The sequence below is a fragment of the Acipenser ruthenus genome, chromosome 23 (assembly GCF_902713425.1).
Source record: "Acipenser ruthenus chromosome 23, fAciRut3.2 maternal haplotype, whole genome shotgun sequence".
Classification (NCBI taxonomy): Eukaryota; Metazoa; Chordata; class Actinopteri; order Acipenseriformes; family Acipenseridae; genus Acipenser; species Acipenser ruthenus.
In genome coordinates, this window is record NC_081211.1 from 17,560,639 (window position 1) to 17,575,305 (window position 14,667).

General features: G+C 40.0%; 1 protein-coding gene across 2 annotated transcripts; it reads right to left on the bottom strand.

The window, feature by feature from the left end:
- Positions 1–1,638: 1,638 nt before the first annotated feature.
- On the bottom strand, positions 1,639–12,382 carry LOC117412842 (nucleolar and coiled-body phosphoprotein 1-like). Of its 2 annotated transcripts, none has more exons than XM_034021422.3 (18): positions 11,844–12,382; positions 11,444–11,499; positions 10,978–11,114; positions 10,121–10,269; positions 8,934–9,186; positions 8,502–8,587; positions 8,120–8,335; positions 7,404–7,643; positions 6,666–6,921; positions 6,070–6,215; positions 5,261–5,531; positions 4,952–5,049; positions 4,563–4,782; positions 4,200–4,286; positions 3,176–3,748; positions 2,777–2,910; positions 2,220–2,262; positions 1,639–1,936 (listed from the first exon to the last, which is right to left on the bottom strand). In XM_034021422.3, the coding sequence occupies exons 1-17, from the start codon at positions 11,958–11,960 to the stop codon at positions 2,227–2,229; spliced, it is 3,075 nt and encodes a 1,024-aa protein (XP_033877313.3). In that variant the 5' UTR covers positions 11,961–12,382; the 3' UTR covers positions 1,639–1,936; positions 2,220–2,226. The 2 variants fall into 2 exon arrangements, with proteins under 2 accessions (XP_033877313.3, XP_033877312.3); XM_034021421.3 differs by having other exon boundaries at positions 8,502–8,590; positions 11,844–12,381.
- Between the last annotated feature and the right edge of the window lie 2,285 nt (positions 12,383–14,667).

Genomic DNA, 14,667 nt, shown 5'->3' on the forward strand with positions numbered 1-14,667 from the left:
AACGCCGCTACCAAGGACAGCATAACGAGAACATGATGGGAGACTACATTTGGGGGCTGATTCGTGAAAGTGATTTACAGTATAATCGTAAATCTCGAAAAACTACTCACTTCTAAATCTTTTGTAGTCATTTTTGTATTACGTTAGTATAAATACATGTTAATTTGGATTTGGTCGCAGGTTGATGAGCTAATGAAAAACAAAGACAAACGGCAGTGACTGAAACGCGAGAGGGCCACCTAGTGGTGAAAGAATGGAACGTCACGAAGTACAGGCACGTTGGAAATAAATAAATAAATAAATAAATAAATAAATAAATAAATAAAATAAAATAAATCAATCAATAAATAAATCAATAAAAATCTTAACGATTGTTTAAACTAGTATGGGTCACTAAACTTAAAATATTACCAAACCCAGGAAAAAATGTTGAGGCAATATGACGTCAGATGTCGTTTATAAAGTATTTTAAATATTTATCAAAATGAACAAAAAAATACACTTAAATAGTTCAATGATTATTTTATGTTTTCATATTTTACAGATATCTTAGTAATTTTGACATACAGTACTATAGAAATGATCTATGTCTACAAAATTCTATTCAGTCAGTTGAAATTATATTTGCTAAAATACATTATCACAGTAAACAGCAAGTCAATCTAATAATGATGGAGTCATGTGTCTAAAACTGTGATTTTATATATGACTGTGTAACTACACCCCAGGAAGTCACTGTAAATATGTTACATCTCAGTTGTGTAGTTGGTGTGTAATTGGCAATAACAGTGAAAAAAAATAATGTACCAGCACTAGCATAACATTTCTAACAAATCAAATGTCATACAGACCCAATCTTCACTGTATTTTAATAAAAGGAGATCTTATCCTCTCTTCTTTCCTTCAGGGTATAGGGCAATCTGTTCTGCTTCTACGACTCCAAACAAAAGGTCTAGGATGGAGGCTTTGAATCACTTCTTGGTGTTTTCATTAATTAACAACTATGTGAACATAATTTAGATCTTTTATTTAACATCAGGTAATCAAAGAACCTACAAAATTATATCAGAAAAGTGTACAGGAAGCCATAATAGTTGTACAGTATCATGTTAGATTTCAATGTGTCAGTTTTTCGGCAAGTATATGGAAAACTACAAAGCAGTATGTAATTCAATGTGTTAACGTAACATTATTCAGCAGGTTTCATTCAACTTTATGAAGCAAAATTAGTTCGTTTTATAGGGTGATGCAAAATGTTTGGCCACAGCTGTAGGTGTAAAAGACTGCCAGACAGGCGCCTCTGTATACCCCCAGATGCTGATACAATAACTAAAGAATGTTGGAACAATTAGATTAACAGCTCTCTAGACAGCTGCAAAACTCTAGAATGTGCCGTGCATACAGATATACATCTATAATAGAACAGTTCCATAGTTTGAAACACTCCAGAGTACAAGCTTATGTTTATATACACCATACACTATTTCCAAGCAATTTGAAATTTGGGCCGAAAGATGGTTCATGCTTTAGCCCGAAAGCTGATCCTACTGAAAAAAAGCAACCAACAAGAGTGTACTTGTTAGCAGATTCAACCAAACAAACAGCAGCGATTTTAAACAAACAAGAACACAAATGATGTCTGCTAAACTGGAACTAAACCTTTATTTCCTACTTCAGGTACACAAATATAACAAAGAGTTTAAAATATACATTGTCATTTACTTCACAAGCTTGTAAGAAACCTACAAAAAGCACAAGCCGGAACAGAAAACGTTAGAACAAATAGAAAGAATCTTGTCAAGTTTTTTTAGTTGTTTTTTTTTTAATACAAAAATATATATATATATAGAGGAGCATCTGTGGATGGGGCAACTTTTCCCTTTAGCTCCATTGCAAACCTGAAGTCCATCTTATCTGACGTAAAGCAAACTTCCACCTTTAATACAAAAAAACAGAAAAAGCCACTACATTAATATTGAAATCTGCATTTCCAGCTAATTAGAATACTGCCATGAACTTAATAGTACCTACAAAACACTGATAAATCACAGACTTGCATATAAAATGACACACTGAGGATGCAAATAAGTGTACACACAGGTCACAAACAGGGAGTCTTCTCAGTTTTTTTTGTCTTTTGCTGCAGAGGGGACTTTTCCTATTAACCATTAATAGCTGACACATCTGAAACCACAGTTTAATGTTCTTCCCATACGTACCTGTGGTTTACTGGGACAGTGTCAATTTACTCTTCTTTTTTTTCTATAATAAAAAAAAAAAACAGTTATTCTGCTTACATAAGCCGTACGCAATGCAAAACTGTTTATACAAACCCATGCCAACTTTTCCTATTTATTAACTCAACAGGGATGGTCAACAAACAGGTGCTGGACACAGTATGTGTGGCTTGTTCATCCCCACCAAATATGTATTATATATAAAAATAAAAATACACACTATTTGTATCTGTTGCCTGGTAGGAAATTTGGAGGGATGGACAGCACACAGCTTAATATTTCCTCTGAAAGGGACACACTGTCCAGTAGGACAGTGCGCTGGGGGACTTCTATAGCTGCGGACTCCAATTGTGAGATGTTGAAGGAGTTGCTAGTAATTTAAACTACACTAAGGGGACAGTGAAATGGATACCACATATATTTATGGCTCGGACAATAGATTTTACAACTTATAAGACAACCTGAACATCTTAAATCTTAAAACGAGCCATAAAACTCACAATACAGTTATGCCAAGGCAGGTTTCCTTCGCTCCTTACCTTTGCTGACTGAGACTGTGTTAGTACGGGGCTATTACCAGCCGAGCGGGGTGTGCCCAAACTGAACCCACGAGCAGGCCGGAAAGGGGTATTCTTAAATTTTTTCTTCTTCTTGTCTTTCATTGACTTCTTTTCTACAATTTACAAAAAAAAATAAAAATAATAACCACCACAATTGAAAAATAGGGCTGTTCACAAGTAGGGGTGTAGCGGTTGTTTTCAGTTTTTAGATTAATTACTGTTTAAAAGTAACCAATCATAACTGGCAAAGTTAAAAGACAAACCCTACATACTGTACACCAGCAAGAACCCCAGTAATTTCACCCAGTAGTAAGGACACCAGGCAGAGTTATGGTCTCTTGAAGATAGGAAGACGGACTGTTCTGATTGTACACTTACTTTTCTCCCGCTTTTCTCCCTTTACTGAAATAGGGCTTGGCTTTGCACTTGATGGGGAGACAGATTTGCCGTCCTCGCTTGTCAGCCTCAGCTTTTTAGCCAGCTTTGATTTCTTCTCTTTCTTCTTTTCTTTCTTTGCCCCTGCAGCAGCAGTGCCAGCAGGTCGTTTTCTCTTCCTCTCCTCAGAAGAAGACTGCTCCGATTCGGTCATCCCTGACGCTCTCTTTCCTCCAGTGTTTTTTTGTTTCTTTCCTCCAGTGGTTTTTTGTGTCTTTCCTCCAGTGATTTTGATGGCCGTAGTGGCTTCCTCATCCTCAGCGTCGCTGTCAGAGGGCTCTGGTGACTCGCTGTCTGCAATGGAAAGCAGCTGCTGGATCGTCTTCCCCACGGCAGTCTCTTTAGTCCTGCCCCCAGTAGGTTTGGGACTCCTAGGTGCAGCCTTGGCTTTTGTTTTCCTCTCAGCTTTCACTGCCAGTGCTCCTTTCTCTGCTCCCTTTTGGCTTGTCTTCTGTGCTGAGGTGCTTACAGTTAAAGTTGGCTTTGTCGCGGCTTCTTCCTCAGAAGAGTCACTGTCTGCGAGAAACAATTTTGCAACACGTGAAAAAAAAGAAAATCAAGACATCAATCTAAGATACACTTCCCTGTTCACAAATAATATAAAAAAAACAACTGTAAAGCACAAGACACAATTACTACAAAGAGAGGTCACATTTCAATGCAAGGCATTTCATGATCACAGGAATAAGACAATGTTAGCAGTAAAAGAAACTTGGGAGGTAGGAGATGAGCATTTATTCTTCCGTAGACGATTTCCCTCTCAATCCAGTAGCAGCCCAGCCACATGACCTGTGTCTAGGTGAGCCACTGAGAAAAACAGTCTTCCTAAATTATTGCACCAATAAAGATGACTAAAGCCTCTATACCTTGTATATTTCTACACTGAATAATTAGTATAATAATCTAAAGTCAGAGAACCTATGGAGGGTTTGTAGACCGGCGATGTTAAACACTGTTGTCCAATTACCTGAGTCACTGTCCTCCTCCTGTGGTTGGCTCTTCCATGCAGGGGTTACCTTCTCCTTTTTCTGATTGGTGTTTGCAGGAGTTTTCACTGAAACAAACAGTTAGCAGTGTGGCCCAAATTAGAAAATCACTGTTTTCATTTTCATGTCACTGCCACAGTGGGCCTCATTAATTCTGGTCTTTACATCCAAATAGAATTTTCTCCCTTTTACAGCCAAGAATAAAAAAAAAACAACATTGTAAAACACAGTCTAACTTTTCAGAATAAGACCTTTTGTATTTATTAAAAAGAAACTTAAAGAACAAGCTTTTTTTAGTGAGGGGTGAGAAGCAGTTTTCCCCACGCTGCAATGTTTCAGTGTACCTGTAGGCGTGCGAGCCGGCTCTCTGCACTTCTCCAGATCCGTATCACTGCTGTCGCTCTCAGAGCTGTCCTCCCCTGCTGGAGTCCCCGCTGGCCTCACGGGAGTCTTGTTCCTGCTCCATGCAGGCGTCACTGTGCCGGGTTTCAGGGGGGATGGGTTCACTGAACACTTATTCTGCTGCAGTACTTTGGCAACCAGGGCCTTCTGTGCTTGAAGGGTCTAAACACGTATTTCATTAGTACTAGAACTATAATCAATAAAAAACACAAAATCTTTACCATAAATGTAACCTGCAAAAACAATAGTTCCACTCACTGAACCCCCACCCCCCCCCCAATTTAATATTACCAGTAGAACTTATTTTATTGCCGTAGGCTGTCTTCTATACCTGTGCTGGGTCTTCGTCGCTGGAATCCTCAGTGCTCTCACTCTCACAAGCCTTTGTCTTGGAAACTGTGGGCACAGCTAACCGCTTCAGGGTAGCTTCTGGAGAAAAAGAAAACAGAGCTTCATTGGGTCAAACGTCTTTTACCACGCATCTGTGGTACAGCAGAAACTTAAGCTATTGTTAGATGTAGTGTATTTTTTTTCAGATATATACATTTCATACTAAACAAGTGTATGCATTTCTGTATAGCAAAGGCAATATAAACTGGCTATCACTGTAATGGAATTCCAGACTGTATTGGTACAGTACCAGGTTTCTGCTGTAGCTTTACTACTGGTGTGACTGGCGTGCGCTCCTCCTCCTCGCTCTCTGATGAATCGCTGCTCTCATCCTCTTCCTTTCCAATCCCTGCCTTGGGGGTTACTTTGGCCTGGCTGGGTGTGGTCTTTGCAGGCTGGGTCAGAGCTGAAACCTTCCCTGGGGTTGGCTTAGCTGCCCCTGGCTTGGCAGGAGTGCCCTTGACGAGTGTTTTCAAAGGAGTTTTAGAAACAGGGGTGGTTGCCTTTACAACAGATGCTTTCTGTGAATAAGAAGTTTACATTATTCATTACGAACCACTGTCAACCATTTAGGGAGAAGAAACACCTGGCTGATATAATGTAATACTCTCCACTACTTCAAAACCTCATTTACTCACCAACCAGTTGCATTCCCAAATGACCGACATGTTTTTTTACTCAAGCAAGCGAGACCGTTCCCTAGTCTCTACCCCAATATCCTGGTTTATACCGAAGACTCGTAGCAACTACCTGAACACACTATAGCACAATCAAAATACATGTGCTCCTTCACAAACCTAAAGGACATAGAGTTCATGACAATGAAATCTTACCTGCATTACAATTCTTATGCAAGACCCACATATCACAGTTAACATATGTTTTTTTGAATACCAGTTAGTGAGAAGGAGTTGTACTTGAGTTTCCAGGTCATATTGAATGGCAATGTGACACAGGAACGGTTTATGAATTGCTTAATCATTGAATATGTTTTACAGGCTTTAACACCCACACAAGCACCCCCATGCTTACACCTCTTTATATAAAGAGTCTTTGTACCTGAAGAGGTTTCCTTGGAGTTTCCTCCTCCTCCTCACTGGAGTCATCACTGTCGCTGTCAGACTCAGAGGCTGCAGGTTTGGATGCAGCAGCAGACCCCCTTTGTTTTACATGAGATTCTGGAGTCGCTGCAGCAATCTTGAGAGCTAAAGGGGGAATTAGTTAGGTATATTAGGCTGCGTTATTACAGTTATTACGAGTAGCAGTTATACTAAGTAGCTTACTAGGAAAAAAAAAGCTGCTTTCAGGTCATTTATGTTTGTACTGTCATTTGCAGGTCAAACGTCCATTCAAAGTTTCATGAAATCTGAGGCAACTGGTTTTTAAACATTAGCCTCCATAAGCTCAAACAATCACAAGTCAGAACTATTGAATAAAAACCAGCCAATCAATACTTTGCATCGACGAAAGCAACCAATCCTGTACCTGCAACTGCCGAGTCAGCCAATCAGACACAGCATCTTTCAACAACAACAAAGAGAGATGCAGACAGTTCGGCTCCTGTCACGGTCAACTATCACATGGTAGAGCCATCATCGACGGGCACTATCGCTTAATTAGATCCAAGCTTACAAATAATAAAACAGAATGTATACCTGGCTTCAGGGGAGTTTTGACAGCACATGGCTTCTCCTCTTCCTCCTCACTCTCTGAAGAGCCACTGCTGTCACTCTCTGAACTCTCCTTCTTCCCTGCTGCTGCTGTCTTTGGGCTGGCTTTGACCTGGCTTGAAGCTGGCTTGGGGGATTTGCCTGGGGCTGGAGAAGAAGCCTTCCCCAAAATATGTATTTTACTGACTTGCTTCGCTGGTGTTCCTGCCAGTGAATTTGCTATTGGCACCCTGACTGCTGCCTGCAACAGAAACCAAGCTTGCAGTTAATATAGTGAGATACAAGAACTGGGATACTGTGGAAACCTGGATGACCAAGCACAGCAACTTCCAAACAGATCACAGTTTGGATTGCAAAGTTGCAACACTAACCTAACTCACAGTCAACTAATCGGCAGACTTGTAGCAAATAACTGCATAGCAAACAAACTTCAATGACTATGGATCACCATGAAAAAAAAGTATGGTTACCATATGGAAGTTGGCCAGATAATTAAGGATTTTTTTTTAGAGAGGAACATGGTCAATTTGTGTCAGTATAACATCCTCAAGATGCACTCCACTCTGGGATTTCAAATCAAGTACCTGATGAATTAACTCTAACCAACCTTTCAGAAATCCATCTTCTTTTCTTTTATTATACGTAGCAATATAAAATCCCTGGTCCCCCTTTTGTTATGTTATACCAGACTGGCTGAAACCTTGCAGACAGACTGTTACTCGCCTGTGCAGGTGGCTTCTCCTCCTCACTCTCTGAAGATTCACTGCTGTCGCTCTCGGAGCTCTCCTGTCCCTTCTTCTTCCCCACTGCAGCAGTCTTTGGCGTGGCCGTGGCCTGGCTTGGAGCTGGCTTGGTGGATCTCCCTGGGGCTGCAGAAGAAATTTTTCCCGGGGCAGCCTTTGCATCAACTTGCTTCCCAGTTAGTACAGACGCTTGATTTGCCTTCGGCTTGATGAAGGATTTCTACAACATAAACCAAGTGAATATGGCTTCAAAGGACAATATAACTGAGTACAAAAAACAGGAATATTCTTCTTGGTTTTAAACAGGTTCTTTCAAGATCAGAAAGACACTGACGGATTTTGGGAGGTAGCAAAAAAAACTAGCTATCAGAACAAGATTATTTAATATTATCATTTATTGGATTATAAATACAATGAAGGCACTAAGTATTACTTAAGATAACTTAGTTAATACACAAATCAACCAAACTATAGTACAATAGAACGCTGGTCAAATGCTGAAGTAATTCAAAACTACCCGTGAAACACTATGCCAACATGTCTGGACTTAAAATATCTTCTGAGGTCTGATTTGCCAACTATCATGGTTGCATATATTTATGAATTTGTATTTTATGCCCATTGCACTTGGTTATATTGTCCTTTGAAGCCATTTACCCTTTAAAGTAACAACGAGAAAAAGAGTTTCCCACACACCTGTACTGTTGTCTCTTCTTCACTCTCTGACGAATCACTGCTCTCGCTCTCTGAACTTCCTGTCTCCTTCCCCTTCCCTTTCCCAGCTATGACCTTCCCCGGTGCTGACTTCACCTGAGAAGGTGTGCCTGAGGCCAAGGTCGTCGTGGCAACCTTTCCCGGGGTGGTGCTGGCCTGGACTGCTTTAGGAAGGGGTCCCTTTCCCACCGACGTTACCTAGGAAACATTTCTAGGTTAAACCAATAAAGAACACAGTCTTATAGCAGGACATTTTAATATTGTACATTGTTAATACATCAGCCATTAAGTTTAGAATCTTGGAATTACCTACCAGGTAACACCTGCTGTGTTGGGTATAGCTGCCTAATTATAACAGTCTAACCTGGGATTTTGTCTTTGCTTCTTGTTTGGAGTCTGAATCCTCACTGGATGAATCCTCACTGCTGCTTGCTGCCTTAGAAACTGGAGCTGCTACAGCAAAAAGGAAAACAAAGCAAGTGTAAAGAACAAAACATGTATTTAAATACATCTCTAGCAAATACAGAGCCAGAAGTATCATGAAAAATTAAACTGCCATGACTACAATCCACCCTGCAGTAGCTACACGTTAAAACGTATGCGTGACACAATGACAAGTTATTCCATTCCACGGATACTCTCAATAAATTGTGGTAAATAATGTCTGAACCAACTTCATGTCCTAACCAACTTCATAATTGTATAAGCAGGTCTTTAGGTAAAGCATCCTGTACATACAGGGTTTTCACTCTCCCACCAATAAACTATAGAAAAACAAAGTGCTTTATCCATGTACCAGGCTTCTGCAGTGGTTTCACAGCTGGTGTCTTTTCCTCCTCGCTCTCTGACGAGTCACTCTCAGAGCTCTCCTCCTTCTTTGCAGTCCCAGGAGCCTTAGACTGTTTAGCAGTGGCAGGCACAGGCTTGCTCGGGGCTGGGCTTGATACCTTTGCTGGGGTGGCCTTGTTTTGGATGAGCTTTGAGGCAGCAGGGCTGGCCTGGAGAACCTTTCCTGGAGTGGCTTTGATCGGAGTTGCTGCCGGTTTTACCTACAAAAGATAAGGTGTAAGAATTCTAGGAATACAGCCAAAAATATAACTGCCATTTATTTAAAGACTTTTCTTTAGACATCCTTGTCCCGATTAACCAATCACTGCTTCTCTTGTTAAGTGGTTAAAGAAAAGGGCTTGTAACCAGGAGGTCCCCGGTTCAAATCCCACCTCAGCCACTGACTCATTATGTGACCCTGAGCAAGTCACTTAACCTCCTTGTGCTCCGTCTTTCGGGTAAGACGTAGTTGTAAGTGACTCTGCAGCTGATGCATAGTTCACACACCCTAGTCTCTGTAAGTCGCCTTGGATAAAGGCGTCTGCTAAATAAACAAATAATAATAAATAATAATAATACTCACAGGTTTGCCACACAGTTGCTATGATAACCCTTACATGATGTGTTTACTTTTAAATGCTGCACAGCATTATCTTGAAAAATGAAATAAAAAATGCATGTTCAATTTGAACCACATAGTGAATGACAATGCGAAAAAGGCAACATACTGGATCGTTATGGTCTTTCCAATTTGTGAAATTAAATGGGATAAACAAAAATAAAATAAACATAAATCTTTTATTATTATTTTTTTTTTTTTTGGAAAATGTACTGATGAAAAAGTAGGGATTAACATTTAACAGGTTACAATTTCTTTACCGTTCTTACATGCTGTAGATTTCAAAACCACTAACCAAACTGATTGTATTCAACAGTTAATACCAGAACATTGTAAAAATGTCACTGACAATGCTCACAGTGGAAAGTATAAAACAATAGTCAAAGCATTTCCACCACATTCAGTAATTTTGACATTCCAGATCAGGCGTCTGCAACGATGGGGCATCATCATACAAATATGAAACCACTGCAGCCATTTCCCAGTGTGAATTAATCTCGAAATGCAATTACAAACACGTGTAATTATGTTATTACCGGGGCAGCTTTTTTCCCTGGTTCTTCCTCTGAGGAGTCTGAGTCCGAGTCTTCCTCGCTGCTGCTCTGGAGTATCTTTTCCAGGACAGCAGGGCCTGGAGACTTCCTTACCGCAGCAGGGCCTGGAGACTTCCCTACTGCTTTACTGTCTGACAGAGCAATGAAAAACAGCTCAAAATATATTCCTGTGCCATCAGTTTAGATCAAACAATACAGCAGCAACTGAAAACACTCTAACAAAATCATGTCACAGTGGAAAACAAATTGAAAATGTATATTCATATGTACATTTAAAATATGCAGGTGAAAAAGACTACCTTTTACTCCGACTTCCAAGATTTCTATACTGGGAAAACTTTTCCGGCAGGACCCTATGACCCTTAGAGGCCTGAAATATGGTGTATATACAATTTGTATGAGTAGTAGACAATTTGGGTATCACTAATTTGCTGCAGGGTTCCAACTAGAAATGTGCTGTTTGCTAAAGGTGTAGCCTTCATCACAGCTCAGCATCACTCCAGTGGTCTTGTTGCATAGACCATGGGTCCCACAGCACAGGTACCAGGATGCAGCACTTTAAAAGAGGTGAGAAAACTGAACACTCTCTAATGTATATTGCATGCAAGGCAAACCAAATATGAAATTGCCTGTTTGCTCCATAATTTTTGTTGCTCTTATAATATTTTATAGAACACACCAAAACGCTGTCATATTTTCAATATCAGAAGGTAACAACCTGCAATATAGATCTTGTAAAGCAGTATGGGGCATTGCGCTTTGTGATTTTCACAGACAGAATTCAGGCTGCTTCAGTCTTCATGGTAACAGTAAAGATCAGGAAGCAGTCTGTGAGTTACCCTTTGCCTGTGTTTTGCTTGCATCCTCCTGGTCAGAGCTCTCACTGCTGCTGGCAGGATCGGATAGGCGAGGCTTCTTGCGCGGAGAAACACTATTAACCTGGTTTAACTTTCTCTTCCTCAAATGTTCCGGGGCTCTAGAATGTAAAAAAAAACCATGCAGTTTATATTGAAACGCGACGAAACAGGGATAAGAAGCACCTGCTAACACAGCATCCACCATATATTTATCTTTACATTTGCAAATGTATTCTGTTGATAATAGACTAGATTAACGTTGATCTTTATTGACGTTTTAAAGCGCTGACGCTATTCTGCTGCTAAGCTGTTCACAAAAACGTCACTGTGATCAAGTGGTGTTGCTAGGGGGGTTGTTTCAGCGGTTTGAACACCCCCACCCACCCGTTATCTTCTTAGTGGCGTTAAAAAAATCTGCATCAACTGTGCCTTGCTTTAGTTGCCTTACTTTGCCCAGTAAGAGTAGATGTCTTGGAGGGAAGCCTCCTGCGTAGGTACAGCCTTCTGTAACAAATTAAAACCGCAAGAAGTCAGTCATTTCAAACAGAAACCTACTTACAGGTGCGTATGATGTGGGTTACAAAATAGCGGCTGATCCACATGGACACAGAAACTGCGTGTTATATTGGGTTCATCATAGTTCATGGACCGCTTCACCTGTCCCTTTTTAAAAACATTTCTTTTTTTGTTTATAAAGCCAGGCAAGCATTGTTACTAGTTGTGCAACTTCATTTTCCGTGCAGAATTTTCTAGAATATTCACCTTTTTTTTTTTTTACAAAACGAAATATGTGCACAATGCAGCAACTGTTTATTAATAATCGAATATCAATCAATAAATAATATTACCTGCCCAACGTGCAGTTTGAGTTCTTTAGCTGCTTTCTGGTACCCATTTTCATTAAGATGCTGATAAATCAAACGCAATAATTCGTTTCCAGAAGGGTCCCTATCTTTAACAGACATCGCGTACGGTTACAACTAATCTTAATTATTTAATTCAAGTTGTTTCTACTGTATCGTTCTCCCCTAAGATCTAATTCAGTTATCTCTTCCGTACAACGGAAGCTTTTCCGGCTTCCCTTCAATATGCACTCTGGGAAATGCAGTTTTATTTTCTATCACAGTTTCAACTTTGTTTACTTTTGCTGACCACGGTGGGAGTCATTTAATGCTAATTAATCCACTTCGAACAATACAATTTGGGTCTGATCTGTTTCCCCCCCCCCTGCAAAACGCTGACGCAGTAATCATTTCAGTATAATCTGTCCTAGACTGCCAGTATCTGCGGTGCAGCTTGGATTGCTTTAATTAAGAAAACCACTGCTTGCAGAAGGTCTGTAAATGTCGGAATAGACGGCGACCTCTGCTGATACTAGAAAACGAAACGTGGTCTTTGTCCAGTAGGCAGTAATATCCAAGTAAACACACACACACACACACACACACACACACACACACACACACACACACACACGTATTATGGTAATAAACTTTAACACGTGTACTGTAACTTGTCATCTGCTTTAAGTGCTCTTTAAAATAAACAAACTGACAATAAACAGATTAATACTTCATTTTATTAAATGACACAAATCAATCTCACTTGCCTGAAGCGCAGGCGTATATTTCCGTGAGCCTTAAACTGCCGAGGACATTCCGCAACAGTGCACAATGCCTTGATAGGAGCCTTCCGCTCCGTTCACTGCTTTATTGCCAGACGTGCAACGAGAAATGTCCCTTAAACGCTAACAGCATCAAAGCAAAGTAAATCCTTTAAAAAGGGAACACGGCTTTACAGTAAAATGCAGAAAATTGTCGTACTTCTGCCAGTAAAAATAAGCCAGGCACCACTACAAGAAGTTTGTTACCTCTCTAGCTGTAAATGAACAAGATCGCTTTTCAAGGAGGTAAGTGCCAGCCAGACTTGAAAACAAACAAACCCAATTTGGTGCCGATGGACAAACTGAGACTCATTCCCTGAAGGATATAGACTATAGCACAATCTGAACACTGATTCCAATCCTCAACTCAGGACTTTTCCATTTTGAAAGTCAACAATCTTGTAAATGGCTGTATCGAGCCACTGTGCGACCTGCTTCCTCTTTCCTTTTTCATTGGAAGGGCTAGCTTTAAGAACAAAAGACTTCTAAACATTCTTGAAGTGAAGCAGCTTTCACCAGGCCATCTGTTAGTAATTATGCTGCAGGCTGAGAGCTGATAGATATGCAGAACCAATAACCCTGTTATTAATTTATTCCAGCTGGACTGTAGATTTTCTGTGTCTTTCTCGCCTCCCCATCTCACATCTTTCTATCTCTTTATTGTCTCCAGATTTCCTTAACCGTATCACTGAGACTTGGCGCAATAAAAGTCTTTTTGCCAATAGATTTCCCAGCCCTTGTGCTGTGAATTGAGTTTGAGACGGCCCTTTTATAAAAACCATACACATGGAAAATTCAAAACTTCTTGGCTAATTTGTTTCCTTGCTCATGGCGCAGGAAGTAATTATGATTTTGTAGCATTATTCTAATTTTTACAAATTGTTCTCAATATTTAGAACATAAATTGTACACTTTGGCTCTGGAATAACATCTTTCGGTGAATACTGCTGCTTGTGAAAAGGGCTGGGTTATCCGATATGGAAGCCCTTTGTATTTTGACAAATAGTTGGCATAACTGCCTCCACTTGTCCTGTAAGCATGTCTCAAGTGGAACAACCACATTCTTAGGCCCAAATCCTTGGCCTCTCTTTGTAGAACTGCCTGCAAAGGGTCCTAAATGGCGTGCGTTTTGTTTTTGTCCTGTGGGCTGCTGTCCACATAAGGCTGAGACAGAGGCCATAAAAATATTTTCATTTATGACCTACATTTGAACCCAGCCTTCCATTAGTACAAGTGCATTCAAACACATTTAAATAACACCCAGATGATAAGACGGTAATGCTTTGTATTAACCAGGTTACAATTACCAGAAGTCACCACTGGTATTACCAAGTCATTTCATACTTCTTCATTGTATTACCCTAAACATTGCCTCAATCCAAACCTTCATCTAGTCCTCCTTATTAATAGGTATATTACTGTGTAACTTTACTACACACATATATTTCCCCCTGTAATTCCAGGAAATTCTTCCCATGTTAATAAAAAGCTTGACCAAATGGGCATACATACAAGCATTTTATATTTTACAGACCAATAAACTGCCTCCTTATGGTCACTAAATCTCACAAGTTTAATGACAAAATGAGATAATGAGAAAAAAAACAGGTTACATAAGTCTGTTAGGATTGTAAATGGGGGGAGTGAATTAACATTTTTTAGAAGTATTATTTTGAAGACAGTCTTAGTGTTGCCAGGAAAGACTTGGCAGAAGATTCTTGATGTAAGGGAGGTATTCCTTTTTTTCTGTATATCAAGTTGCATTGTTTCCATGTTCCCCTGTAATAGTTATTTATTGTAACAGTGCTAAGCCAGACTGGAGAAAACATCTGGGGTTTGTTATCCCTCTGTATACAGTTCTTTATTTCAGTGGACAGTCCTGGAATTCAACCTAGTTTCATGTGTTTGGGCTGAACGGATGAAAGTGCCGGTTTTCAGTTTGCTGAAGTAGATCAGTAGATGTGTCTTAGGTTTGATGAGCATGGTACATTAAAACTATGGAAGGAAAT